Source organism: Mustela putorius, unplaced genomic scaffold (assembly GCF_011764305.1).
Source record: "Mustela putorius furo isolate JIRA1106 unplaced genomic scaffold, ASM1176430v1.1 tig00000585_pilon_pilon_pilon, whole genome shotgun sequence".
NCBI classification, from domain to species: domain Eukaryota; kingdom Metazoa; phylum Chordata; class Mammalia; order Carnivora; family Mustelidae; genus Mustela; species Mustela putorius.
In genome coordinates, this window is record NW_025421424.1 from 10,800,584 (window position 1) to 10,827,054 (window position 26,471).

Below are 26,471 nucleotides of genomic sequence, written 5' to 3' on the forward strand. Positions count from 1 at the left end.
GGGAACTAACAACTTGCCGGGCACCCATCGTGTGTCATGTGCACACCGAGGGCTCCAGGCCAGGTCTGGACACTCACGGTGTCTGAAATGGGGGCTGTTGTGATTCCCGTTCTCTCCAGGCCAGGAAATGGAGGCTCCGTTACCCAGCTAGCATGTGGCGAGCTTTGAATCCAGACGTTGAACTGAGGCCCTGGACTTCTGCCTGGAGTAAGAGGGTGAGGTGAATGGACACGTCCCCAGATGTGGCTGCGTGGCTTCCAGAGGCCAGTGCCAAATGAACACGCAGGGCCCCCTCTGCTGTGATTTCAAGACGGTGACAGCTGAGCGTGAAGCTGCACGCCTGGGAGTCAGCCCCGCAGGTGCCCCAACGGAAGTGAGTAGGGAAACCCTCAGGAGGGGCCGTGTGTCGCCACTACCTACCACGACCCCCATCTTCTCTGGGCCCAGGATTTGGTCATTCCCCACCCCTCAGTAGTCCCAGATGTGCTGTCACTCCCCTGTTGGTCTCAGTTACCCAGTCGTCACCGCGCCTTGGGCATCCCCAGGGCCTTGGCCCATATAGAATTAGCACAATTGCAGGGAGGAGCCCCTCCCCCACAGAAACAAGCAGGAATACAGGGGGACTCCTTCCAAACCCCTCTGTCCTTCCGGGCTATGTTGGGGCTCGGGGGCACCAGCGGAGACCAGGACGCTGGGGGTGGGGGAGCTGAGTCTTCCTTTCCCAACCCCAGGCAATCCTTTTTCCTCTCTGAGCACTCCCGTCTAGCTCTGAGTGCAGGGGTGGTGAGGTAGCAATGATTCCTGGGGGAGGGGGGGGGAGTTGCCAATGATAGGAGTGTGCTGCATTTCTCAAGTGTTGGGATAGAAGCCCAGGATGTCCCCGCAGACACAGAGCCAGAAAGGAGAGGCAGAGGCAGTCACTCAGGCAGGAGCAGCAGGATGCTCCAGATGTTTTTATTGGGGCTCGAGCACGGCATGACAGTGGGGGACATCCAGACTGGGCGGCAGAGCCCAGCCTCGGCATGCCTCAGACACACATGACGGGACAGCTCTAGAAAAGGACTGACCAACACTAGGAAGGGACAGGGTGGGAGGTGGGGGGCGTGGAGTGGGGAGGGAGGGCCGCGGGAGGGGCAGAGGCCATGGTCGAAGGGGTCACCCGGCCTCTGCTATTGCACGGTCCTCTGGCCACCGGCCAGGAAGTACAGTATTGCAACTGGTCTCCACTCGCCCGAGGCGTCCCCTTCTCAGACCCCTGAGCCGGATGGGCAGACAGACCTCTTCCCTGCCCGTCTGCCCAGCAGCATCTTTGAAAACAAACGGACGAAGGGGACAGAACAAAAACTCCCAAATAAAAAAAAAAAAAAAAGACAAAACGCCCCCCTCAGTCCAGGACAGAGGTAAGGGGGAGGAAGGAGTGGAAGGAGCGGCCAAGGAGCCCCTGGAAGTCCCCCCCAAACTGAGGCGAGGGTGGGAGGTAGAACCCCAATCTGGGGTGGGATGGGGCTAGTGGGGAAGTGGCCCTGGGGGGAAAGCAGGCCTTCCACAGACCACAAGCCACAGGAGAAACCATCCCAAGAGGGCAAGTCTAGCCTGGGATCCCCCCCAGTGGGACTGGCTGTTCCCAGACGCTCTTTTCCTGGGACATTCCACATACATGTCCAGCAGAAATAAGGAGTCAGTGAAGGGGAAGGGGATGAAGGTCAGGGGGCCTGGGGGTGGGGCCTGGGCTGGGGGAGACACAGTCTGACAAAGACGACAGACCACCAAAAGCACGTGCACTACACACGAGAGTATAGTATGTATGAATATAGATGCTATATGTGCATATATATCTCTTCAATGTACAACAGAACAGAACATCAGGCCCAGATGGCTCTAGGCCCAGAGGGTCACATGGGAGGTTTTCCATCAGTCCTGGGCAAACAAGGATCTCTGAGTCTTTCTCAGCGAAAGATTCTTGCCAGGGTTCCAGAGTTTCCCTAAGCCTTGGCTTTCTGTCTGTCTGCCTGCCTCTCTCACGTTGGTGCCGCTTAAGAGAGGGTGAGGACTTCAGCCTGGGCATAGCTGGGCGAGAGGGCGTCTCGGCAGGTCTCTGTGTTTAAAGAGCACAGGTGTGAGACACTGGGACGCACGCTTTCAGCTCAACATTGCCTTCTGGGGGGGCAAGGAGTTCAGCAAAAGAAAGGGAGAAACAAAGAATGAGATGTTAGAAGGAAGCCAGCTGCTGACCCACAGCCTGTGGGCTAAGGACTAGGCCAGGAGCAGAGCTGGAAGGCAAGGGGACCCAGGGCGAAGAGGCGGGAAGCACAGGGATGGGTCAGGGAATGGGGTGAGCCCCTCCGGCCGCCCATAGCTGCCTACCCATAGCTGCCTACCCGGAGCTAGGCCAAGTGACTCCTAGGTCATGTTACAGCTAATCTCCATATGTACTCAGGTAATGAGCTCCAGGAATCCCCAGCCCTCAGGTCGTCACAACTCCAGTGTGGTGGGCAGGAGGACCACAGCCCTGCAGCCTGGCATGGAGGCACTGGGGGGAGGTTCCTAGCATGGCCTGTGGTCCAACCTGGGCTCCCACACAGCTCCTAAACCCCCACAGAGCTCCACCCGCCATCACCAGCTGGGGCCATTCCACTGTCCCGGGGGGCTAGTGAAGAAGGTCCCTAAGTGTGCTGCCTTGTGGTGCCCAGCCCCTCTTCCTCAATCTGGCAGGAACAGAGTTGGAGCAGCTGGAAGGTAGATACCAAAGGGGAAGGTCAGGGAGGACCCATGTGTCCATCTCAGGAGACAAAGCCAGAAAAAAGCATCTTATTGAGAAACCCAAAGCACAGTGAGCCCTTCTTGCCATCCCCTCCTCAGCCTGGAGTGTCAGTGGCGTGGGCCTTCCCTTCTTTTACCTTCCCAGCACTGACACAGGAAGGGCAGGCAAGAAGGCTGCCAAAGGGGCAGGGATTTCGGGGTGATACTCTGGCCAGGGCAGAGGAGGCCCCCCTCTCCCAGGGGACTCTGGGAGGGGCAGCCCAGGGGCCAACAGGTGACTCCTGGAGTCCCAGCCCTCGGGCTGGTATTCCGTCTCCCCTCTGACTCCTGCTTCTATGCTGAATGGACTCTTCCCACCCCCACAACCCTGGCTTCAGCTCACAGCCCAGGGGAAGAGCTCCTCCTCAATGCCCAGAGTTGAGAAATGCCTCTAAGGTTGTTAGTAAGGTTAAAAGCTCCTATCTGGACTGCTTCCCTGCTCTGCCAGGACAGCATGGGCCCCAGCTTTGGGGGAAAAGCTTCTCAGAGACAAAGTAATGGTTACAGGTCCAAGTCCACATGCAACACAAAGCAAACTGTGCTCTCAGATTATAGGCAGAGGAGAGAGTCTTTCCCTGAGGAGCGAGGCCCCAGGTCTGGATAAGTTGAGGCCTGGGCAAGCAGCCACCTCCCTAGGCAGGGCCCGGTATACAGTGGGTCTCTATAAATCGAGGACTCACTTCGCCCCTTCCCAGGGCCCAGAGGTCCTGAGAGGTTGCTGTGGCTGATGGCCTACTCCGCCGTCATTAGCTAGGTCCTGTGTTTCCCCACCAGAAGCCAGAGAACCAGTATGGGGACAGGCAGGAGCCCATCTCCCAAAGGTAGAGGGGCTCCAGCCCAGCACTCCCTTATCATGTTGCCCAGGGACAGCTGTACCCACCAGAGGGGTGCCATGAGCATGCCCGTCCCTGTGGGAGGGAAGAGAGGGAAAGAGGAGGTGGGTGCCGTGGAAACTTGGACTCCTGACAACTTGAGGGCCGTTTCAGAAATAGCCGCCTCAGCTCCCTGAGCCAGGAAAGCAGGCCCAAGCACAGAAGCGCTGTGGGGCTCCCGCTGAGCTGGACACCACATCCCTGCTGGGGCCGGGACCCCAGGGCCAGGGACCCCTGCTGAGACAGGACTGAATCTGTCCTCACCTAGGAGAAGCAGTTGGGCTCTCAGCCCCAGCTTTGATAGGGCTCCTAGAGTCTCCATCCTGCTCCACATGGCTTCCCTGTCCCTGTCACTTGAAGGGGCCTGTCCCCTCTTGAAGGGTGGTCACATGGATGCCCCCATATTTTCTCACCTCTTGGGGGGACATCTCATTCTGAGAGCAAGCCAGAGACAGGCCCATGGACCGCAGCAGGGTTGGGGTATCCCCAGGACCCGCTGCAGACTTTTCTGGAAGGCACATTCCTGTGTCTGCCCCAGGCTGAAGAAGACAGAGGGCACTGAAAGGGGGGTGGTCCTGGCAGAGCCTTTTCACAATATCCAACTTTCATGAAATGATCTGGACTTTCTGCCCAGTTCACCTTTCAGGGGCACCTCCACACTCCCCAGCCTCCTGCTGAGTCCCTTGAAGGCTGTCTTGCCATTCTTACCTTTGCCCACCCTGGAAGGAGCAGTTATGGACCTTAGTCATTCCCTCTCCAAAGCTGCGTAATCTGACTCTAAAAATTGCGAGGCTCTGCTGTCAGGTCTAATTCCCATCAGGTAAAACAGGAATGTCTTGGCTGAGGCCTTCTCGGGTCCTGGGACAGAGGGGGCCTGGAGAGCCTCCCCCAGTTCACTGCTAGAGAGGGGCCCCCTGCAGCCCAGCCCCGCCCTGCCTGGGAGTGACAGGATGCTTATGTAGGAGCAGGAGGGGGTGGGTTGGCTTCTGTCCCCACACTTCCCCTCAGCTGCCCCTGCCCAGAGCGCACCCCTTCTCCCTCAATGACTCACACACCTGTTGTGCTCCCGGGCTCGTTAGGTAAATGAATACACTTAATTATAGAAATTAGATGAGTCTCTGGCTCTGGCAGCCATCCAGAGCGCAGAGGCTGGGTGGGAGCGGCAGGTGACTCAGGCAGGGCTGGGAGTCTGAGGCAGCAGGAGGAGGAGGGAAGAAAAACTCGTGGAAGCAGAGAGAGCAGCGCAGGAGAGATCTGGCTGCTGGGGTGCAGATGGGATGCCAGGTTCTGCCGCCACAGGGTGTCACTCCCGGGAGGAGGGCATTCCCATGCCCCGGCAGCCAGCCAATTGTGGGGCCCTAGGGACCCCACCTGCATGCCAGGCCAGCGCTGGAGAGCATCAGGCCTCCTCTCCCAGGGGGCCACCGCTCCCCTGACCAGCCAGCTCCCTGTGCACCAGCAGAGATGGGGCACCTGCGGGACAGCCTTATTCTTTGCTGGTCTGGGAGTGGGATGGACAGACAGACAGACAGAGATAGTCAGTCGTAGGCTGGTTACCGACTGAAGGCCACGAGGAGTGGAAATGCATTCCCTGGGATGAAGGTGGGACCTTGAGGGGAGGCAAGGCTCAGAGGCACAAGTCCCGGGGGGCAGTGGTGGGTAATGCCAGCAGCTCCGGCGCAGGCCGGGCACCAGTGCGGGAGGAGCCCTGGGAATAATCTCCCCCTTGCTCTCAGGCTCCAGAGCCGAATGTTCTGGGGAGTTGGGTGCTGTCGGGGAGAGGCTTGGGGGTCTGGGTTCTCCTGCCTCCTGCCGGGCTCCCTTGGGCCTATGGAGAAATGAGGGCTGGAGGGCATGTGAGCGTGGCGTGCGCCCAGAGGTGGGGAGAGCCGGGGGCACAGCTAAGGGCCCGGGTGCCCGGGTGGAGGGCTGGTGAGAGGGTGGAAGGGGTGGGAGAGTAGGAGCTTTCTCGGAGGATAGGGTGAGCTGTATCTCGATGCCAGTGGAGACAGCCCCAGACTGGTTCCAGCTGCTCCTGCTATGCTGTTTAGACTCCGGGATTTTGCACAGCCTTGGTGAAGAAAAGGCACATGGGTCAGAGAGGATGGCCCCTCATCTGAGCAGCTCCGTGGGATCCATGCTCCAGGGGGGCCCTGTGGTGCAGGGAGCCCCACACTGGTTGAGGGATCTGGCCTGCCTGGGGAAGGCTCCCTGACTTTCCCTGCGTTCCAGGTCATTTGGGCTCCAGAGGACAGACCTCAGGGCCCCCCCAGCTGATTTCTGCTCTGCCACTGTCCCCAGGTAAGCTCCCCTCCAGCCACCCAAAGACCCCATAACCTCCAGCAGCCCTCTTCTCCATCCTAAGCAACCCCAGTCAGCACCAGTCCCCTTCCTCCCAGGAAGTTCAGACTGTGATCCTCAGGCAGCCGGAGTCTAACCATGGGGTCTGTGCCCATGGCTGAAGGAGCCCTGGGCTCCCCGCTCCAGCTCCTACACGGAGCCTGAATGCAGAGAAGGGAGGCACGGTCTGGCACAGGGAAAGTTGCCGAGTGCTTCCTGGGAGTTTGGCGATGCTAACTGCCACGCTTGCTTAGCAGGGCCTGTTTCCCAGCAACCCACCTGTTCCTTCTCGAAGGTCACTCTAATTGGCTGAGCTACATGCTTGTTGCCAAGAAGCAGTGTGGAGGCATCTTGAAAATAAAACAGCCGGGCCACACAGGCACCCAGAGGGATCTGGCGCTGTGTGCGATCCAGACTCTCCTGCCCATGCACACACACGTGCGACCCCGGCCCTGGGTGTGACCCACTGCAGCTTCTTCCACGCTGCCACTGAGCCCCTCACAATACCAGCAGGAAAACTGTGGTGCTCAGCACTCGGCTCAAGTCCTACATGGGAGGTGGGGATCCCTCCTGCCCCACAGGAGTACCTAGGGCCTCTGGGCCCTCTCCTTCCAGAGGGCTGCCAGAGGGCTGCTCCCGCTGCTGCCACCCAATAGGACATAAGTCCAGCAGAGCAGGACACATACCCCTCAGGGCCTGGTGAGGGTCACAGTGACCCGGAAATCCCATGGGGCCAGGGGCCAGGAAGGTGCCTTGCAGGCTGGGATGGGCAAGCAAGGGGACATCCTTGGAAGGACCGAGGCATCCTGGGCTAATCCCACAGCAGCCCCTGCCCCACTTCATTCAACCAGATTTGGTCTGGAGCTTGGGGCTAGTGAGAAGTTTGGCAGGGGTGGGGGAAGCAAATTTGGCTAAAAAAGGGCAGATTAAGAAGTGGCCCGAGAACCCAGGGACAAGCTTTTTTTTTGGGGGGGGGCTCAAGGTTTATCCCAGAACTAAGTGTTTAGGCAGGTTATGTCACAGGAACAGGGCACAAAAGACAAAAAAAGGATCAGGAATGGGGCAGGAGCACCTGCTTTTGACACTTCTGTTCTCAGCCACTACTGGCCCTCAACCATCCTCGGTCATTTCTGACCCCCTTTTGGCAGGTGAGGAATACCCAGCTTCACCGCCCGGCTTCTGCCCTGTTTCTGCTGCAGCCTGGGGCCTGCTGGTAGAATTTCAACCTTCCCTTATGGAGAGATCACGCTACTTCCCAGAACCCTGGAGGGGTTCCTTCAGAACACACTTAAGAGGGATACACATTCCATACCTACTCCTACCCCAATCCCCACCTCCTGGTCACCTTCTGGCCCTGCCTCAAGAGGCCTGTAGAGCTGGGGGGGACCCTCCTGGGCTCTTGGGCCCCCCACCCCCACCCCATGAGGGATGGCAGAGATAGGGCCTATCCTAGGCTCTCCGAAGACCGCATACCAGCAGCTCATTCTTACCCTGACTCCTGAATGTTGTTGGCATCTCTCGGGACTACTTACTTAGGAAATCCTAGCTGTGTTTCAGGGAGGTCTAGGGAAAGGGTGGCTGTGACCCCGGGGAGCCAGACCTCAAGGTCGCAGCAGGCACCAGAGGGAGAGGTGGTGATAAAATGAAGGGCAAAGGCAGGGCCCCCTGATTTGGTATCCCCTTACCCTCTAGCACTTGTCTTCCCCGTGGGCAACTGGGGTGGGTTGTGCTGGGCTCTGTGTACCTCCAGGGGATGGCCTGAGGCCTTTCTAATCCAGGGACTGGGAGATCAGAGTACCCATCTTAAAAGCGGGGGCACGTCCAAGGCCGAGGAGATGGTGGCCAAGGCCTCAGGGGAGGAGGGGACCTCAAGTTTTGTGGGGGACACTGGGGAGACTCAGCTCCCCGGGGGCTCCCCACCTGCCCAGCCTGGGGAGCCATACCTTTCCGGACACTACCATCAGCACAGGCATAGTCCCCGGCGCTGAGCAGGAAGCAGGCGGCTGCCTTCTTGTTTTTGTCTCGGGGGCCAGAGCGTCGCAGGGCCCGGCGCTCCTCAGGGGTGGGGGCAGAGGCCAGGGGCTGGGTGAGGCCAGCTCCCTCCTCATCTGACAGCACCGCATTGGCATCACCGTTCTGCTTGGAGTCTAAAGGGGGCAGACAGAAAGGAGGCTGTGTGAGGGGCTGCCCAGGCCTTCCCCATGGGCTTGCCTGGGGTCTCAGATCCCAGACTGAGAGTGTCAATTCCCCCACCCAGGAGGGCCTGGCATCTGCCTGGGAGGGCGGGGGGCTGGGGGCAGGGTCCCTGCCTCCTTCTCAGCCTTGGCCTAGCATCTTTCCCAGGACACCGAGTTACAGATACCCGAAGCAGGGGTTCCTAAAATCTGTCTGCTGAGGGCTGCCCCAAGGGATTAGCCTGAGGCAGGTGGCAGACTGTTTCCTCCTTGGGTCTGGCTCAGGCTGACACTTGGATGAGAGAACGCCTGGCTTGCTGGGATGAGGGCTGGCATTGTCAGGGTTAAACCGAGAAAAGTGGCTTCCTCAGCCATCTCCCTGGGCCCCCTAAAGGCAGTTACTCTTGTTCACTGGGCATAGAAGGCAGAGTCGAGTGCCTGAAGGATTTAGAGCCCTCTTCTTGGGGCTCTCCTGCCTGGGGAAGACCCTGAACCGGAGATGCTCCAGTGCAGCTCCCACTGCTGTGGGCTTCTAGACCCAAACCCCTGGCCTCCGTCAGGCAGCAGCACGGGGGTGCCCTCAGCTCTGGAGAGGGGCCCACTCCGTCTAAAGGCAGTGGCCTCGGCATCTGCCACAAATGCCCTGACCATGGCCAAACGGTTAGGGTCAGGCTGAGGCATAGCTGACGGGGCCATGGTAAGTGTGCATCGAGGAGCTGGTGCTGGGCCTTCTCCATTCTGACACTAGGTTTCCCTCTGAGCTCTGAACGGGCCTCGGGGTACAGCTGAAATCCCCTGGGGCACTGGCTGGGAGATTTACATTCAGGGATCAAAGAAGGAGGTACCACTTTGGTGGGGGAGAAGGGGGGAGCCTGAGGGGTCCTGTTCCATCAAGGTCTCTGGAAGACCCAGGCCCCCAAATGACCCCACAGAGTGAGTAGCCCCAGCATGTATGCCGGGTCCCAACCAACAGGCCAAGTGAGAGTCTCGAGTCAGGCATCCCCCGGCAGAGGATGAGTCCCACTTTGCCCCCAGAGCTTGGCTGTAGAAGCTACTACCTTTGTCTCCTGGCCCACCCCCAGCTCCTGGGAAGGCTTGGCATCCAAGGGCTCCCCAGACTAGGAATCCTAGACCTTCCTCGGGAGCCCACCGCATATTTAATCCTCAGGTTCCCACTCTCCATCCTAACTCCAAGTTGCTGCCGGTTAAGCCAATTTCCTTTCCCATCTCTTGACTCGGGTGGAAGCCATCTTCCCAAGGGCGGCCTTTCCCATCCTTCAAGAAGGTTCCAGGCCCTCAGGCCCTCCCCTTCCAGGATGCAGAGGCCACTTCTTCCACCCTTCCTTTTCCCCTGCCTGACTCTGTCTGGCTGTTCCCTCTTGGTTCCCTCCCATCCCATGTGAAACCCTGAGCCCAGGACTCAATCTAGTTTGTGCTGAACAGAAGGCAGCCTCCCACTGCTGTTACGTTATCACATTTATTAGGCCAAGAGACATCAGACTCCAGTGTTTGGAAAGAAATGATTCATGCGTTGATGCACCTTGGAAGAACAGCTGTCCCTGCTGTCTAGCTAATAACGACAAGGCCTGGTGCTTGTAAAGTGGCTTTTCCTTCTCAAAGCCCTCTCACATCTGTCATTTGTTTGGGTCTCATCAACGTCTTGGGAGTAGGAGATCATTCCCATTTACCAGGTGAGGACCAGAGAGGGTAAGTGACTGGCCTCAGGTCACGCAGCACAGCAGCCAAAGTGGTACTGGAATTTACAACCCCATGCACTGCCCATCACAGCCTAAATTGAGTGGGACATTCACTCCCCAAACCCCGACGTTCAGAAAGCTACTCGAACACCAGAAGATAGAGATGGGCCTCAATACTCTGCACTCTTAAAGGCAAAGTATCCTCAGGGAAGCCCAGAGTAGTAAAGCACAACCCCAAATTCCAAGGGCCTTAGTTCATCTGGGGACTCCCTGGGCCACGGGGGGAGAGGTGGCTTTCCTTCCCAACCCCCAATCTCACCTGCCCGTTTCCTCTCAACCATACCCTCTTCTGGGGCAGGGGGACTGGTGTCACTGTAGGTGCTGTCCCTGGGCGAAGTCTCCTCAGACTTGCAGTAGATGGGTGACTCAAGATGGGGCGGCCGGGGCACATGCTTCTTTCTTTTCTTAGGCAGCTTCTGCTTGGCCATGGCCAGGGAGTAGTACATGCCGAAGTTGTTGACAATGACCGGCACAGGCATGGCGATGGTGAGTACACCAGCCAGTGCACACAGCGCCCCCACCAGCATGCCTGACCAGGTCTTGGGGTACATGTCCCCATAGCCCAGCGTCGTCATGGTGACCACAGCCCACCAGAAGCCGATGGGGATGTTCTTGAAGTCGGTGTGGTCATTGCCCCGTGGGTCGGAGGGCCTGGCGCCAATGCGCTCGGCATAGTAGATCATGGTGGCGAAGATGAGCACCCCCAGCGCCAGGAAGATGATGAGCAGCAGGAACTCGTTGGTGCTGGCGCGCAGGGTGTGGCCTAGCACGCGCAGGCCCACGAAGTGGCGCGTGAGCTTGAAGATGCGCAAGATACGCACGAAGCGCACGACGCGCAGGAAGCCCAGCACGTCTCGGGCTGCCTTGGAGGACAGGCCGCTCAGCCCCACCTCCAGGTAGAAGGGCAGGATGGCCACGAAGTCGATGATGTTTAGCAGGTTCTTGACGAAGTCCAGCGTGTCCGGGCAGCACACGATGCGCACCAGGAACTCCAGCGTGAACCACAGCACGCACACCCCCTCGATGTACGTCAGGATGGGCTCTGTCTCCACCTCCCGCCGAAAGTGCACGCTGGTGGTGTTCCCTACCCGGTGGATCTCGGTCACGTTGCGGTCGATGTTAAAGGCCTCGTGGGTCTCCAAGCAGAAGGTGGTGATGGAGACCAAGATGAAGAAGAGAGAGGCGAAGGCCACCACCTGTGAGGCAAGGAGGAGAGCGGGGTGGCTATCAGCGCAGGGGGAAGGGGTTAGGGGAGGTTCTCTTGTGCACGGGGGTGGAGGAGGTGGGGCAGGGGTGACCAAGCAGTTGTCAGGTGGCGAGAGGCAGGATTAAGGTACACAGTAGGGGCTGAAACCCCTTCCCTAGACGGTCTCTATCCATCTGCTTGGGTGTTTTAAGGTAGTACTTCCCAATCTTTGTCCTGGTGCACAGAAGATTTCAAGATAGTCAAGTGGACGGGAACAGTAGCTGCCGGGCCCGCCTCTTAAGCGGCCCCGCCCCCTGCCCAGCTCCGTGCTCCTGCAGTGCTGTGAAGCCTCAAAGCTTCCCAAACTGTAACGGGTATATAAACCATCTGGGAATCTTGTCAACATGTGATTCTGATTCAGGAGGTCAAGGGCAGGGCCTGTCATTCTGCTTTTCTAAGAAACTCGCAAGTGAGGCTGCTGGTCCACAGACTACACTTGGAGGAACCAGACTTTAAGACAAAGCGAGGCCCAGGACCAGCAGCAGCCGGGCCTGAGAACTAGTTAGAAATGCAAATTCTCGGGCCCTGCGTAAACTTACTGAATGAGACACACTGGGCCCACATAATCTGTTTTAACAAACCTTCCAGGTAATTCTGATGCATGCTAAGCTCTAAGGTCTGCTGCATTAAGGGATATGCCCAGAGACAGGGGGCTGGTGGGAATGACCTGTGGCCTCTCTCTGCCAGCTGAGTCTTTAAGCTCCAGCCATGAACCACCCCCACCTCCTTAGGCCCCAGATACCAGTCCCCCTCCCCTGCCTCTCAGTTTAGAATGTCCCAGACAGTGAGAAGAGTCTGAAGGAAGACAGCATGCTCCACGGCAGGAGACAGAGGGAATGTGCTCAGAATAAACTGAGCTCCAACAAAAAATAAACTGCACCCATTGGGATCAGAATGTGGCAGCGGCTGGTCCGGACAGCTGCTGGGATCTCAGCTAGAACGATGACAGCAGCACTCGGCAGAGGTTTAAGTGTCCAATCATTATGAATGGAGAGGAAATGCATGTGTAATAACACCAATTAGGGAGCCTTCATCTGTTATTCACCACTGTCAGGGTACCTGTTGCCAAGGTCTACGCCCCCTGCTGCGGCCCGCCCTCCCTGAACAGAGGGCTGTACTTCAAACAGGAGCATGAGGAAGGACTGTGGCCCCTCCACCACTTGGCAACCCCCATGCCTGCCCCGCCCTGATTTCCACCTGACTACGGCATTGCCTCCTGTCTAATGGTGCCTCTCGGAGATGCTCTGCTCCCTGAGAGTCTGCGCTGGGAGGGAGAGAAGGCATGCCTTGCTCTTACTTCTGCTGAACACCAATGGGAGCTCCTACAAGGGAAGCTGGGAAAATGAAGCAGCAGCATCTCCCGGGCTTCTGAAGCAGGAGCGAGTCTGAGGAGAGAACTTGGGAATGCACATTCATTAGCTGTCTATTCCGTCCTGGCATGGCTGGGTACGGGTACATGTTACCGCCTTCAGTCCCCCCGGTGACCCTATGACGATGTAAGCCTCGTCATCTCACTTCACGGATGGGGAACTGAGTATCAAAGAGGTTCTGTGTTTGCCTGAGGTAACACAGCCTGGAAAGGGTGAAAACCACACTTGAACTCACCACGGTTTAACTTCAGAGGCTGTACCTTCTCTTTACAACACACTGTCTTCACCACCTCCCAGGCAGGATCAGTTCATAGACCCAGGACAGTCTTCTCTGAACCGTCAGCACTGCCCCCAGCCAACTCCCTGATGAGTGCTACTTCAACCTTAGAGATGTGTACCTTTGGATTAAGACAGACACCCATCACACACTAAGATCTCTTGTGTGTTACCCTTGAACAGGGACAAGTTGATGAGATCAGCGAGCAAGGAGAAGGGAGGTGGCAGGCCACAGATAACAATTCCCCTCCTTGAACAACTTTGCCTGGGGCTTCTCCTGTCTCCTGCTTTCCTGTAAAGGTAAATTTCAACTTCCTTTTCTGACCTCATTTTACTTCCCTGAGCAATGGGCTGGCCAGGCACTACAAGTTATGTGGGCCTTAGGCAAACGGCTCCAGCTGCGGGCTCTCCACGGCCATCCAGAGATGAATTGGTGGAGGGACCTGTCTGGTGGCGGCAGGGATGCTGGCAACCCAGAGTCCCGGCACTGCCCACTCCCCCATCCCCAGAAGCAGAGGCGGTTGGGGTAAGGGGTGGGGCCAGCATATCCCGGCTCTGCCAGGGAGCATGGGAAGCAGGAGCTCACTATCTCCGCTCGCCGTCTCGGAGGATAAGTTAGCCAGGAGAGTTGGCCCACGGGGGAGCTGAGCGTGAAGTTAATTAGTGATTTGGAAAAACAAGTTCAGGAAGAGCTGCCAAGGGGCTGAGCAGAGGGCACAGAGAGGAGGGAAGGGAGGGAGGCCCATGTGCCCAACTCCTTCCAAGTTCCTTTCTCCTCCCACGTTAGGGAACAACTCCCCGAATTCCCGCAGTATTCACTCACTTTTGCTGTGTTTTTAAAACACAACTCTTTATCTATTTACTCCTACCACTCACTTCCGCCCTTCCTGAAGGTGGGGCAGGGAAAGGGTAGCCACCCACGTGTGCCCATTTCTTAGGGCAGCAGACTCACGGGAGAGGGCAGATGACTGGCTCAGGATCGAACTGAGGCCACGGCTCCTGCCTCTCAGCTCAGAGTTTTTTCCACTTGGCCCTCTAACCAAACAAATAGGGACGGTCCACTCCTCCTTGGTGACCCCGTCATGTGACTGCTCTGGGGCTGGCAGCCGGCGCCGGGCAGGCCCCAGAAAGCCGTCCCTCCCCGAGGAGACAGACAGACCTGAGGCTAAGCTGTGACAAATGCAGGCATCTGGGCCCTGGCCACGTTGCCACCGGTTAAGTCCTGAGGTTATGGGTCCCCCTTTGGGACCCCAGTTATTCTTTTCTCCCCTAAGTTTTCCCCAGACTGCACTATTTCCTAAGTGGTGGTCCTAAACAAACTCAATCAAGGCCCTTCACCAGGCCTTCCCCTCTGGCAGTAGGGACACTGCTTTTTTTTCTCCCACTCTCTTGATTGAGGGCTTTGGGGGATAAAAAAGGGCCAAGGAAGAAGGCAGTGGCTGCAAAAATCACCCCATTTAGGCATCAAGGCCTGGAGCTGGAGCTCTCTGAGCAGCCCTTACAAGGCCATCCTGGACAGCGAGCCACAAGCACCGGCACCTCCTCCCGATCCATTGGCCCCTGCCTACGAGAGAGCTAGCGCAAGGAGCTAAGTTGCCCTGGGGTCAGATGGCCTGGCCTAGCCTCCCCTCCCCCTCCCCGCCCCGGGCCTTTGCTAGGTAAATGGTGTGCTCTGTACCTGTCTCTCTCTACAAAATGGGGACACACTAGAGCCCACCTCGTGGTGTTACTGAGGAACTAAAGGAGCTTCTAATGGCAAGTGTCTGGCACACAGTATGTGCTCAGTAAGACAATGACAGAGCCGAGGTGTGCGGGCCTCCACAGACCCCTGCCTGCAGCTTCTGACAGCCGAGTTGAATCTGAAGTGAGAAAAATCACAAAATCCCTGCTTTCTCCCCAGGGGAGGAGTGACTCACCCTGGTTCTCATGGCGGAAGCGGTCAGTTCTTTCTAAGACCTGAGGACACAGGGCATAGATTCTGCTGGAAGACAAAACTGCTCAAGTGGAATACCGCTTGTGTGACCTGATCTGGCCAGCGGCTACTCTGTCCCTGCTGGAAGGCTAGAGGGTGCTCTCACCATCCTGGACAGGAAGTTCCTAGCAGGAAACCTAAAGGAAACTAGAGGTGTGCAGGAAAGCGCTGCTCCTTCCAGCTTCCTGCTCCCTCAGACCCCACATGGCTGGTGCTATATCTTCTTGGGGACCCGCTGATCTGGAGACCCAGGTGCTTCAGCTCTCTTATCAGCCTCCTTCATCGAACTCATTCTGAGATAGCTGGTGGTGGAAATCTAAAGTCCCACACTTCTGGATCCAAGTTGGGCTCTGCTGCCGACTACCTGAGGGACCTTAGGCAAAGTTCTTAACCTCTCTGAGCCTTCAGATTTTTGCTCATAGAATGGAAACTGAGTGCCTACAATGTGCCAGACACTGTTCTGGGTGCTGGAGAACAGCAGGAAACAAAATAAATACCCCTGTACCCCGGTCCCTTAGGCCTTACATTCGAGTAGAAGGAAACTGTCAACAAATTAGTAAGCTATATCGTATGCCAGCTGCTCTAAGTGTTAGGAAGAAAAATAAGAGTCAAGGGGGTAAGGAGTATGAGGGTGAGGGAAGCATTTCAAATCGGGTGATGAGGCAAGGCCTCAGCCAAGTTGACATCTAAGCAGAGGTCTGAAGGAGTGAGAGAGGGGGTTATGTGAAGGTCCAGGAGAGCTCAAGAGTCAGAGAGAGCAGGCAGTGCAAAGGCCCTGAGGCTATAGTGTGCTTGATGTGTTGAGGGGATGAGACCAGTGCCCACCTGATGAGCTGTTTTAAGGATTAAAAGAAACGATATTTGTAAAACTCAGCACAGAGCCTGGAGTGTCTCAGGAATCTGGCACAGGCTGGGTCGGGGTGGGGAGGCTAGCTAGCGGGGAGGTGACAGACACCAGTCATTGGGAACTGAATACAATCAGCGGGGGCAGGGGAGGGGAGCCCAAGGAGAAAGGGCCAAGGAGACAGATGGACAGATAAACATAAGAAGACTCATGCCCAAAACCTATATTAAGGATGAAGTGTAGGAGAAGAGAAATTTGAGAACACAGCCAAAGATGCTTGCAGACGAATATCTGTGGGGATGGAATGAGGAGTTGAAGCTTCCGGGGAAGTGAGATCCTAGTGCCCAAGCAGAGCTGCAAAGGGAGCAGGCAGCCCCTGGGGGCTCAGAGGCAGGCAAGGAGAGAGAGTCTGCCAGGCAAGGCATCTCTCTGCTGCATCTGGGCTCCTGAATGAGGGCCTGCCCTGTGAGTCCAGGCCCAGCCTACATACCCCTGCTCCTCTCCCTTCACGGGCTCCCCTAGGAGCAGACCCTGGCCCCGGGACCTCCCATTCTGCTCCAGGAGCCAGAGCCAGCCTTACCCATGCCCACCTCCTGCCAAGCCAGCACATGGGGCTTCTCAGAGCCTCCGGGGTGCCGAGAACTGAAGAGTCCAGCCCCAGAAGGAATCCAGTCCAGCCCGGCTCACTGGCCAAGAACTTACCCAACCAAATGCAATTCCTGGCTATTGCCTATCCATATTCTGTGCTGTCCCATCTCTGCCCAGGCTGGTCCCCTGGCCAGAAAATTCACCCCTTCCCTAACTCTGCATGGTTAAGCGCTACCCACATTGGAAAACTTATTTATTTATATATTTATTTATAGCCTGCCTCCTTCTAAAAATTATTTAAGGGAGCTAAGTCATTATCCTGCAGGGCCTATCCAGCTTATCTTCTGCTTCCTCGGGGAAGCTTCCCCGCCTGCCAACGCTCTCCCCCGCCTCGCCTCACCTCACACAGGACTGGGATTTATCGCTTTCTCCTCGCACCTCCTCTTGGACTTCATTTTTTAAGATGCCTGTGGCACCTCTCATGATCTTTCTTGTATTATTATTACTATTCCTCATCACCTAATTTTCCTCAGCTGCCATCTACTCCCCCTGACCTAGCTCTCTTCAGGAACAGGGACCACGTCTGACTCATCTTTATATTTATAGGGCCCAGCCTGGTGTCTGGCATGTAGTAAGTACTCAATAAATGTTTCCTGAATGCCCGGAGCCAAGGTGACTGCCTGCTTCTTCTCCTGGAGCCTGTTATGAGGAAACATGGTCAGCCCCACTAACTGGGGCTAGAGATGACAGGTATGCCCAGCAATACCTCCAAGCACGTGGGCTCTCAGACTCTGTGGTTTTCCAGGGTTGGCCAAGACCACTGCCTGATGGAGCCCTATGCCAGGGGCTGGGTCACTATCAGCAGGCTGGAAAACAAACAAAATAGAACAAAAAAACCTAGCGGGGAGCTGGGCCAAAGGTTGTGGTGGGCTGGCTGGTGCCCAGCATGTCAAGACAGCACTGTCCACGGGTGGACGCCAGGGACCTGGGGACGCCCCCCCCCCCAACTGCCTGGCTCTGTTCCTGCCTGTTCTTCCCCCATTGCCCCAAAATAGCCCAAGTTTATTTTAGCCCCTCCCCCACTTAACACCCCACCCCAAATGGTGACAAAGAGAAACACCTCATTATCCCGAGACAAGATGTTCAGAGGCAAATGTTGGTCTGTTGAGAACAGAAAAGAAAAACACAAAACAAACCCAGGAGGAGACTGGGAGGCTGCCTCAGGGCAGGGCAGCCACAGGCCTGCAGACTTGGCCTGACACCCCTCCTGCTCCCGGGAAGGCGCATGCTGGCACTCACTCCCTGGGGAAGACAGGGCAGCCAGCCTCCCAGGTTTGGCTTCCTGGCTCTCCCGAGCCCAGTGGGCTTGGATCCAGAGGGTCCTGCCCACCGACCGGCTAGTCCCAGGCAATGTCCGGGCCAGAGAGGCAGGGGGTCTTCTGAAGGAAGGAGCAGGAACAGAGCTCTGCATTTCTTTCCAAGAAGTCCTGTTTCATTCCCCTGCCTGGGCCAGGGGACACCTAGTCTCCTCTGGGAACTAAGTTCCCTTTCTTTTTGTTGAAGTCCCACAGTGAGAAAAAAAATAGAGAGCAAGATCAGAGGCAAGCAATTCTAAGGAGTGGGGGGATGGGAGCTTTAGTCTGGAGGGAGAAGTAAGGGGACAGGTGAGAGGAGAGAAGGCCCCCTTCTGGGGCCCCCAAAAGACAGAGACCTCCTGCAGATGTGGTACAAACACAGACATGGGTTCACTAGATCTGGGTTTGGAGCCTAGTTCCATGGCCAGCTGTGTGACCTTAGACAAGTCCCTGTGGGCCTCAGTTTCCTTCACTGTAGACTAAGGTGAATGATCCTGCCTCACATGGGACAGATGAGATTCGAAAGGAGGGGTGACAGCCCCTGACATGTGGTGGGGGCTGAATCCAGGTGAAAACCCAGCTCCAGCTGCTCCCGGGGGCAACAGGGACCCTTGGGTCACATCCTCTACTCAGAAGGGAAATGTTATGGGAAAACTAACCCAGGTACGGATTTAGCCACAGGAGATCGACTATCCTTCTCAATAGAGCTGATAACTGAGGCAAAGCCAGTCTCACTCCTAGGTCATCAAGAGGTTGGGGGTGAGAGACAGAAGTGTCTCCGGGGTCCCATTCCTCAGGTTTCCTGTCTGCCCTCAGGAAAAAAGGAAGGCCTATTTCAGCACTCTCAATACTGCCCAAACCCCCACTTGTCCCCCTCTGGGAAGCCACCGGGCTATGGCAGAGCCTGGGACAACGAGCCCTGGGCAGGTGGGGACTGGGGACTGGATCAGCCATTCTATCATGTCGACTGCCAGGCCACGGAAACGGAAGCACAGCAGCGGCTGTCATGGGCCCGGCCCCAGTGAGGGGAGCAGGGCTGAGCACCCTGGCCTGCCTGGAGCCTGCCTGATGGGGAATGGCTCTGCAGGCCAGGCCAGGAGCGAGGCAACAGGCTCCACTCAGTCCATTTTCCGTTTGGATCTGTTTTGCTCCTGTCATGGCGTACTCCTCAGATGACCAGCTGCCAAGTGCAGAGAGATGCCCGGGGCAGAGCGCTGCTCCACTGCCCTCCCACTTCCAATGAACGCCCCAGGCCCCGAGGACCAGAGGTACTCCCACAGACCCAGGGGCCACTGCTGGAGAGGCCATGGTACCGGCCTGGGGGTAACAGACTTAAGCAGGGAGGGCACAGCCCCAGAACCTCAGAACACCCTCCAGGCCAGAATAAGGAACAAGCCAGCTCTCCATCTGAAGAACAGCACGTATGGTGGAAAGCACATGTGGCAGTCCGAGGAGCAGGGGCCTGGACTCCCAGTGGGCCACTATCCGGCTGTGTCATCTCAGGCAAGCTCTTTACCCTCCCGAGGCCCCAATCCACTACCCGGGGAGGACACCTCCCCCCTAAGTTTCCTGGGAGTGCTAGAGCTTAATGCAAAGTACAGTGAAGAGCAGTTACGAATTTTTTGAGATGATGTATTCCCACGTGTCTGTCCCAGGAACGGCTGAACCAGAAGGTTTGCCTCCCTCTTGTGCTCCTTAGCAGGAGACAATTCCTCTTTGAGGACAAATGCCATTAAGCTCCATATAGCTGTTCACATCAGTATTCACAACCAGAAAGCTGGAACCTAGGGAAGGTGTCCTGTTTGTGGTTACTTGTGTTTGACGACATCTAACGCCTCTGAATCCTGGTATCTTCATCACTTCAGTGGGGAGAATTAACCCTGCCTGGTCCCGGACTCCTAACCTCAATGAGAAGGCGCTGGCTGATGGGATTCCGTATCAAGAGGACAAGTATCTTGGGCTCCTGGAGGAACTGAAAGGGCCAGCTAGGCTCTGAGTTTGCTCAGAGAGCCCCTTGGCTGGCCTGCCCTGGGGTTTGTCTGGCAGAACATAAACTCACTGATGGAACATTCCCTTGGAATCCAAAAGAGGAGAACCAGAGAATGTGAAAAGTCCCCCAGAGACCCCAGAATGCCCAGAAATAGGACCCAACTCTCCTAACCACCTCACAGCATTCCTGCCTCCCTGGCTTGTCCCCTTCCCCCATGTCTATGAAGACTCTTCCCCTCACCTCCAATTTGGAAAGAACCTTAATTTCACACTTGTCACTCTCCTCTAGCACACATAGCCTCGAGCTGACATGAGCAGGGTCAGTGAGGTGCAGGAGAAGTCCCCAGAACTCACAGCAGACCCTGGCCAGGCCATGCCCTGGGCCCTCACCTTCTGAGCTGATCTCAGGACTGTAGGAAAAGAAACAAAGGCAGTTCCCCAACCACCCCCCAGCCCCCAGCCGGCTTCACTCTCAGTCCTGAGAAAGTTCTCTGCCCACCAGGGCCCTCCCTGGGGGATGCCTGCAGCCCCAGCCTTATAGGCCTCTACCACGGGGACCTCTGTTCCTCCCAGGCAGGAGCTGCTTCTGCCCTGGTCTGACATTGACGCCAGCCTGGCCCACCCTGCAGTCTCATTTCGGTCTCCCATCCTCCCCTGGGTGGGGAAGTGGAACTTTTCCTTCCATGACTAGGCTGAGGCCCAGCCCAGGAGGTGCTGAGGAGGGTGACAGGGCTCTGAGACTCATTAACAGGACAACTGGGGATGCCAGAAGTGAGGACCAGCTTCCACAGCAAGACCCGAACCCTACACCCAAAACATGTTGTTCTTTCCTGTCTCCCAGACAGACCCCAGCCAGGCTTCAGGCTGCCAACCATGAAGCCAGACAACAGCCCCCAGGGTTCTCTTTTTTTAAAGAATCTTAAAGCAATCCTTCAGGAATTTTCTTTTTTTAAAGCTCTCCAAGCAGATCTCTGCCCCTCCACCCCCTTTCACCTAAGGGGGTTGGGAGAAACTGGACTGACTTGGGGGAGGAGGTGGTGGGAAGGGACTAGACCTGGCCTAGATCAACCTATGCCATCCCCCTCTGTTCCCCCATACACTCGTTTCAAGCAGTAACCTGAACCAGGGTTTTCTGGGAAGCCAGTCGGTGCTGCAGCAGGAAGAAAAGAAGTGGCAACACATCTGGGATCATGGCAGGCAGCCTGTGGCTGGCCACTGACCACAGGAGCCTGCAGTGCCCAGAACATTAGGCCCTCGCTGTCCAGCTGAAGCCAGGCCATCCCAGGTGACCAGGAAGCCTTCGGGGCATGGCATGGGACAGACATCTTGGCTTATCTCCCTGAAAAAAAGGGTTCTCCAGAAACCTGGATGAGAGGCCTGGGTGCTGGTCCCAGCCCCGTCTGTCATGGGCTGAAGCTGGCATCCCCTTTGCAGAACTCATACTTCACAGCATTCGGAGGTACCCCGAGCATTTAAAGGAGGTGGCCCTTAACACACCCAGTTTTCTTCCCCGCAAAAACCTGCCTGCCTCAGGCAAAAGGCCTTATTCCAGCTCTCCAGGACGCTGGCCCTGTGGAGGAGCGGAGGGGTCAATTAAGACAGGCGGTCCGCATACAAAGAAGGGGGTGGATGAGCTCAGCTAAGGGTACCCCACTCCCTCTGAGGGGATGCGGCAAAGCAGGCAGCTGGGACGAGGGCCAAGTGGTAAGTCAAGTGTGTGCAATCTCCTGGTGAGGCGTGCAGGAGAGAGGCTGTGTGGGGGGAGTGGGGGGGGGTTGTGAGTCCCTTGGGGGCCCAGGGAAGCCGGAGGGAATTGGGAGGGAGGGAGAGGCCAGGTAAATCAGTTTCTGCCGGCCCCTCCCGGCCCCTATCCCCACTGCCACGGGCCCCCTTGCACCCCTGAGAGGAGACCCAGGCTCCTGCCACTCACCCTGGCCGCCCGGGAGGAGTAGGGATCCTCGAAGAGCGCCCACATGCGGGGCTGCCAGCCACGGCAGCCCCCGGACCCGGCGCCGGGGCCCGCACCTCCCTCGTGGGGCCCCAGGCGCTGCAGGGCCAGCTCGCGCTCCTCGTCGCCGGCCTCGTCGCCCGTCCCCGCGCCACCGCCGCCTCCGTCCGGGCTCTCGAAGATATCGAGCGCCTCCTCGGCGTCGCGGTGCTGGCGGTAGGTCATCCAGCAGCAGGGCTCCACATCGGTCTCGTCGATGCCCCAGAAGGTGAGCTCCTCCTCGAAAAGCGGCCCGCACACGTCGGCGGGGCAGTGCAGCTTGCCGGTGCGGTAGTAGTTGAGCACGTAAGCAAAGACGCCCGGGTGCCGGTCGAAGAAGAACTCGCAGCTCCCGCCGCCGCTGCTGCCGCTGCTGCCCGCACCGCCGCCATCAGACTCGGGCCGGCCCCCGCCGTCGGGATCGGCCAGCCAGGCGAGGCGGGTGCCCGGTAGGGTGCGCAGGGTGCTGCGGTAGGTCTCATGTCGCGTGCCGCCCACGTTGATGATGATCTTCTCCGACGCCTCGCCCTTGGCCATCTCCTCCTTCAGACATGTTTTGGACGGAGGCTTGTTCCCCGACTTGCGCCCACGGTAGGAGGAGACACACACCGAGCTGATCATAAGAAGCGCTGCGGGGCTTCGGCTTGGGGCGGCCGCTGCCCTCTAAACACCCTTCCCGAGGAGGCAGCGTCAGACGGGGGAGGGGGAGGAGGCGAGGAGGAGGCAGGAGGCGGCGGCGGCCCCCTCTGCGGCTTGGCCCTGCCCCTGCCTCCCCCCCGGGGCGCCGAGCAGGAGGAGTTGGGTTTCTCGGGTGCACAGGTGGTTGGGGTTTGGGCAGGCAGCTTCGGCAAGGAGGCAGGGAAGAAAAAGGCTAGCGGAGGACCCGGGCGAGGGGCCAGGGAGGCAGGGGCAAATACACACCTCCCCTGCTAGGACTGGACACTCAGACGCTAGGGCTCTGGACACGCCCCCCCTTCACCCCCAGAAGGCGAGTTAGCGCACAGTCCAGGCGCACTGCGAGGGTCCGGGGAGCGCGCACGGCGCGCTCACACTCACACGGGCCACCCTCCGGCTCTCCCAGACCGTGCCGAGTCCCGGGAGCCGCCGGCTTCCCCGCGGCGGCGGCAGCGCAGCAGCAACAAGTTCTCGGAGCGGCTGCCGGGACCGAGCCGACGCTCTCACGGCAGCCGGAGCTCCGCGGGCCCGGGGTGCTTGCGGTCAACACGCGGCGGCGGCGGCGGCATGTGGCCTCTTCCCCCCATTCATAAATCCAGCGCAGGGCTCCGAAGGCGGGCGGGGCTGAGCGGAGCGCGGCGTTTAGGCGGGCGGGGGCTGCGCAGGGCGAGGCGGCCGCAGGAAAACAAGCGCGCCCGCAGGATTGAGCCTCCGGTCCTGCGTCCGCCGCTCGGCAGCGGCTGGGAGCGGCGCTGGGCTGGCGCTGCGCAGCGGGGGCCGTGCTGGGGCGGGGGGGGCCTCAGACGGGGCGTCCTGCGCAGCGCCGAGCCTGGGGGGCGGAGCCGCTCCGGGGCGCGGGGTTCTGGGCTCCGGTGGCCGAGCGGCCAAGGACACCTGCAGGCTTCCCAGGCTGCGCCGATCCGGAGCTTCAGCGCAGCGCCCCAGCGCCGGGCTCCTGCGATCTGGCGGCGCTGGGAGCCACGCCATCCGCGCGTCTGCCCATCTCCGGGCGGGGTGCCGGCCTTGGCTCGCGACAGGAGGCGGGCGAAAGGTGGCCTAAGGGTAGAGGAGCCCTGGCGCCGGTGGGCTGGGGCTCAAGGGGGGCTCTCGATCTCCCTCCCGCGATGGTAGCGGATGCTACTCTTTGCTGGCGCCTTTTCCTCCCCGCCCCGCCTCGCCCGGGCGCGCCCTCCGCGGGGTGGGGTGGGCGGGGCGCGGCGCGGGGCCGACCGGGCTCGCTGCAGGGCCCCGGCGTCCGCAGAGCTCAGCCTTCCTCCGCGGAGCCGAGCCGAGCCGAGCCGAGGCGCGTAACCCCCTCGCCGCCAGCGCCCAGCCTGGCGCGCCGCCCCTGCGCGCCTCCGCCACCCTCCGCCCCCATCGGCCCGGCTACCCGCCAACCCCCGGCCCCACAGCTCCTCCCACTGCAGCCTCGGTGACACCCACGCGCTCGCGGCCCCTGACCTCTAACCCCCGCCCGTCCCTTCTGGCTGCTCTGGTCTCCCCCTGCCCACTATTGTTGCGGTTTCATTGCGACGGACTGGAGAACAGGGAAGAAAGGGAGTGGAGAGACGGTGTCGTGAGGAAGAGGCTGCCCTCTCCTGTCCCAGACACCCTGTTGGGACTTCCTGACCACCCCGCCCCCATCTTGCGCCTCCGAGGCCCAACTAGGCCCAAGATGCCTGTAGCCTTGGTACTGTCTCTGTCACCGTGGAATGCGAGACCTGCGGGCCTTGCGCAGAGAATTGGCTCCTGGTCTGGGCGGAAGAAAACCTGAGCTCTGGCACCCATGGGTATGGAGTGTGTCGTCCTGAAAGATCATTAGGTTAAAGGCGTGGCTCCTCCATGCCCTGGAAGCACCTAGAAAGTGCTCCCCCTCCTGATTCTGTGTTGCTTTACTCACTGCAATTTGTCTCATCTCCCCTCTCTGACCCTGAGGTCTTCCAGACCCTGCTGCTTTCTCATCTTGACAGCTCCCATAGTGCCTGCCTCTGAGAACCTGTTTGCTAAGTGATTGAGAAGCTGCCATACCCAAAACATTAGGCTCCAGCCGGATGTTACTGGCCTCATCCCAAGAGCAATTTCCAGATTCATCTGTTTTTATTTGCTTTTGAGTCCAGAGCCTCTTCGACATCTTTATGTTAACCCTTATTTTTTTTCTTACAGCTTGAGGCAGCCTGCATGTCCATCCGGGTGACGTAAGGAGGATTTTAAGGCCAAACTGCAAGGCGATGGACATTTGGTCTGGACACCTGTGCACCACCCAACTTCCAGATCAGGCAGTACCCGGTTATTCGGAAAACAAGACAAGGGCTTGGGTGTGCTCCTAGGAAAAGTTAAAAGCTCAATGCAGATGCCAAGGGTTGTCTGCAAAAGTATCATTAATGAGGTCAGAAAACCAGAGGGATCGTGGTCTTTGATGATCTGTACTAATATGCAGGGAAGGTGGGTACCATCTTGGACTGTGGCCAGAAACACACATTTGCCAGCACCTCTTATTTGTCCAGTCCCTAATGTCCGCATTTCAGAGTTTGGCTGGCTTTGATTTTGCTGCAGCAAAGAAAAAATATCCCAAGTGTGACTGGGAGGAGGAGACCCAGGACTGGACAGAAGCTGGAGTGAGAAAGGAAGAGCCATAGCAAGGATTTTAAAAGAACTGACCGTGATGAATGGCTTTAACATGCTGTCTGGGTGTGTCCTGGCAGACTCCTTTGGGGGTCTCTCCCACTTGCATTTCTCAGGCTGGCTGAATTCAGTCATTCTAAGAAGAGAGAGAAACTGATGGGAGTGGGATGGGAGTAATGGAGGGGGGAACAATCCTAGCATCCCATAGCCGAGTCATCTATTCATCTATTCATCTATTTCTTGAGTACCTACTGTGTACCAGAAGCGGTTCAGGCACTGGAAGTCAAGGAATAAAATAGCCCTCCCCGCCCCTGCCCCCACCAGATCCCAGCAAATCTTTGCACTCTTGGTTCTTCCATTCTGCAGTGTTTGTGGTTGGTGATAAACATGTGGGGAGATGGGTGGAGGGAGAAAGCTACCAGGCAAATAGAAGGCCTCGAGGGAGGGGTGTAGGATCAAAAAGTTGGGGTGGGGGTAGGGGAACCCAGGAAGAGTCAGAGAAAACAGAGGGCCCAACCTGGGAGAGGGAGGGAGTCCAGGTGCCGGGGGGTTGGGGGTAGTGAGAGGTTGGGAGGGTCCCTGACTCAGCGCACTGACTAGCTCCTGAAGATGAGAGCTCAGCCAGAGGCCTCCAGAGACTTCCCCTCCACTTGCTGAAGGCTTTATCCTAGAGCTCTGAACTAACCTGTCACCTGGCCTTTTTGGAATCTTCTGGGGGCTTAAGAACGTTGGAGCTGACATCATAAGGCTCCTCTCCATTAGCTCTGCATGTATGAAGTCAAGCTATTTCCCCAAAGTACAGAGCCCAGGACGGAGTAGAGAGCCCCCTGCCCAGCCTGCCCTGTGCCAGCCTACTCTGGATGGGTAGGTGCTGCCCCCTGGTGGAATCCCTGCACCAGACTTCACCACTCTGGGCTGTGGGGATGAGGAGAAAATGAGTTACAGGCGTGGGGTAACACCAGGTTCTGGGTTTCCTGTCAATTCCCAGCCTACTTCTCCCATCAGAGACTCTGCTTGCTCTTGCCCTTTTCCATTCCTCCAAGACTCTGATAACCAGCAGGCTTAAGCAAGGTTGTGAAATAGCCACAGCTGGAAATTCCTAAATCCTCAAGCCTCTTTCCCTCCATTGCCTCCTTTTCTCCACCTTCCTTCTGGGGGCCCCAGAGCTGCATCTCGCAGTCAGAAAAGAGCCCCTTTCTGGGCACTAGCTACACTAAAGTAGAAGCCACAGTGGTTCCCCTTACCAGGAATAAAGGGATAGCACAAGAACAGGAAAAGAGGGCTACGTTTGTTCCCAGAGTGACACTGATGGGCTGACAAGCCCCTCAATAAGGTCCTTCATGGGTCTCTGAGAGGTGAGGTCACCCCTGCCCACCCAGAGCGGGAGAGCCTGACATCAAAGCCGTTTGCCCTTCCCCTTTCCCTACTGGGGCTTGGAGTGGGGCTCAGCCACTTTGGGGTGACAGGAGCTGTGTAATATCCTCTCTGTCTTCCTGTTTGGGACTCTAGTTGTTTTGCGGTTTCCAGCCATAGCAGCAAGTCCCACAGCTATCAAGCAAGGATCTCTCTGGGGATACATCTTCCCTTTTTGGCATTCCAGTTCTG

The 26,471-nt window shown here is 57.9% G+C and overlaps 1 protein-coding gene across 5 annotated transcripts in view; it reads right to left on the reverse strand.

The window, feature by feature from the left end:
• The window catches only part of KCNC4 (potassium voltage-gated channel subfamily C member 4), a 35,673-nt gene extending 12,121 nt beyond the window's left edge, over window positions 1–23,552 (reverse strand). The window contains exons 1-4 of one of the 5 annotated variants that reach the window (XM_004769730.3): window positions 21,513–23,552; window positions 10,202–11,138; window positions 7,955–8,158; window positions 922–5,742 (exon numbers count right to left, since the gene is read on the reverse strand). In XM_004769730.3, the coding sequence (XP_004769787.1) occupies window positions 5,573–5,742; window positions 7,955–8,158; window positions 10,202–11,138; window positions 21,513–22,190 (1,989 nt within the window). In that variant the 5' untranslated portion in view covers window positions 22,191–23,552 and the 3' untranslated portion in view covers window positions 922–5,572. Of the gene's footprint in view, window positions 1–921; window positions 8,159–10,201; window positions 11,139–21,512 lie in introns of those variants that run through there. The other 4 variants (XM_004769733.3, XM_004769732.3, XM_004769734.3 and 1 more) reach the window with 4 other exon arrangements.
• Between the last annotated feature and the right edge of the window lie 2,919 nt (window positions 23,553–26,471).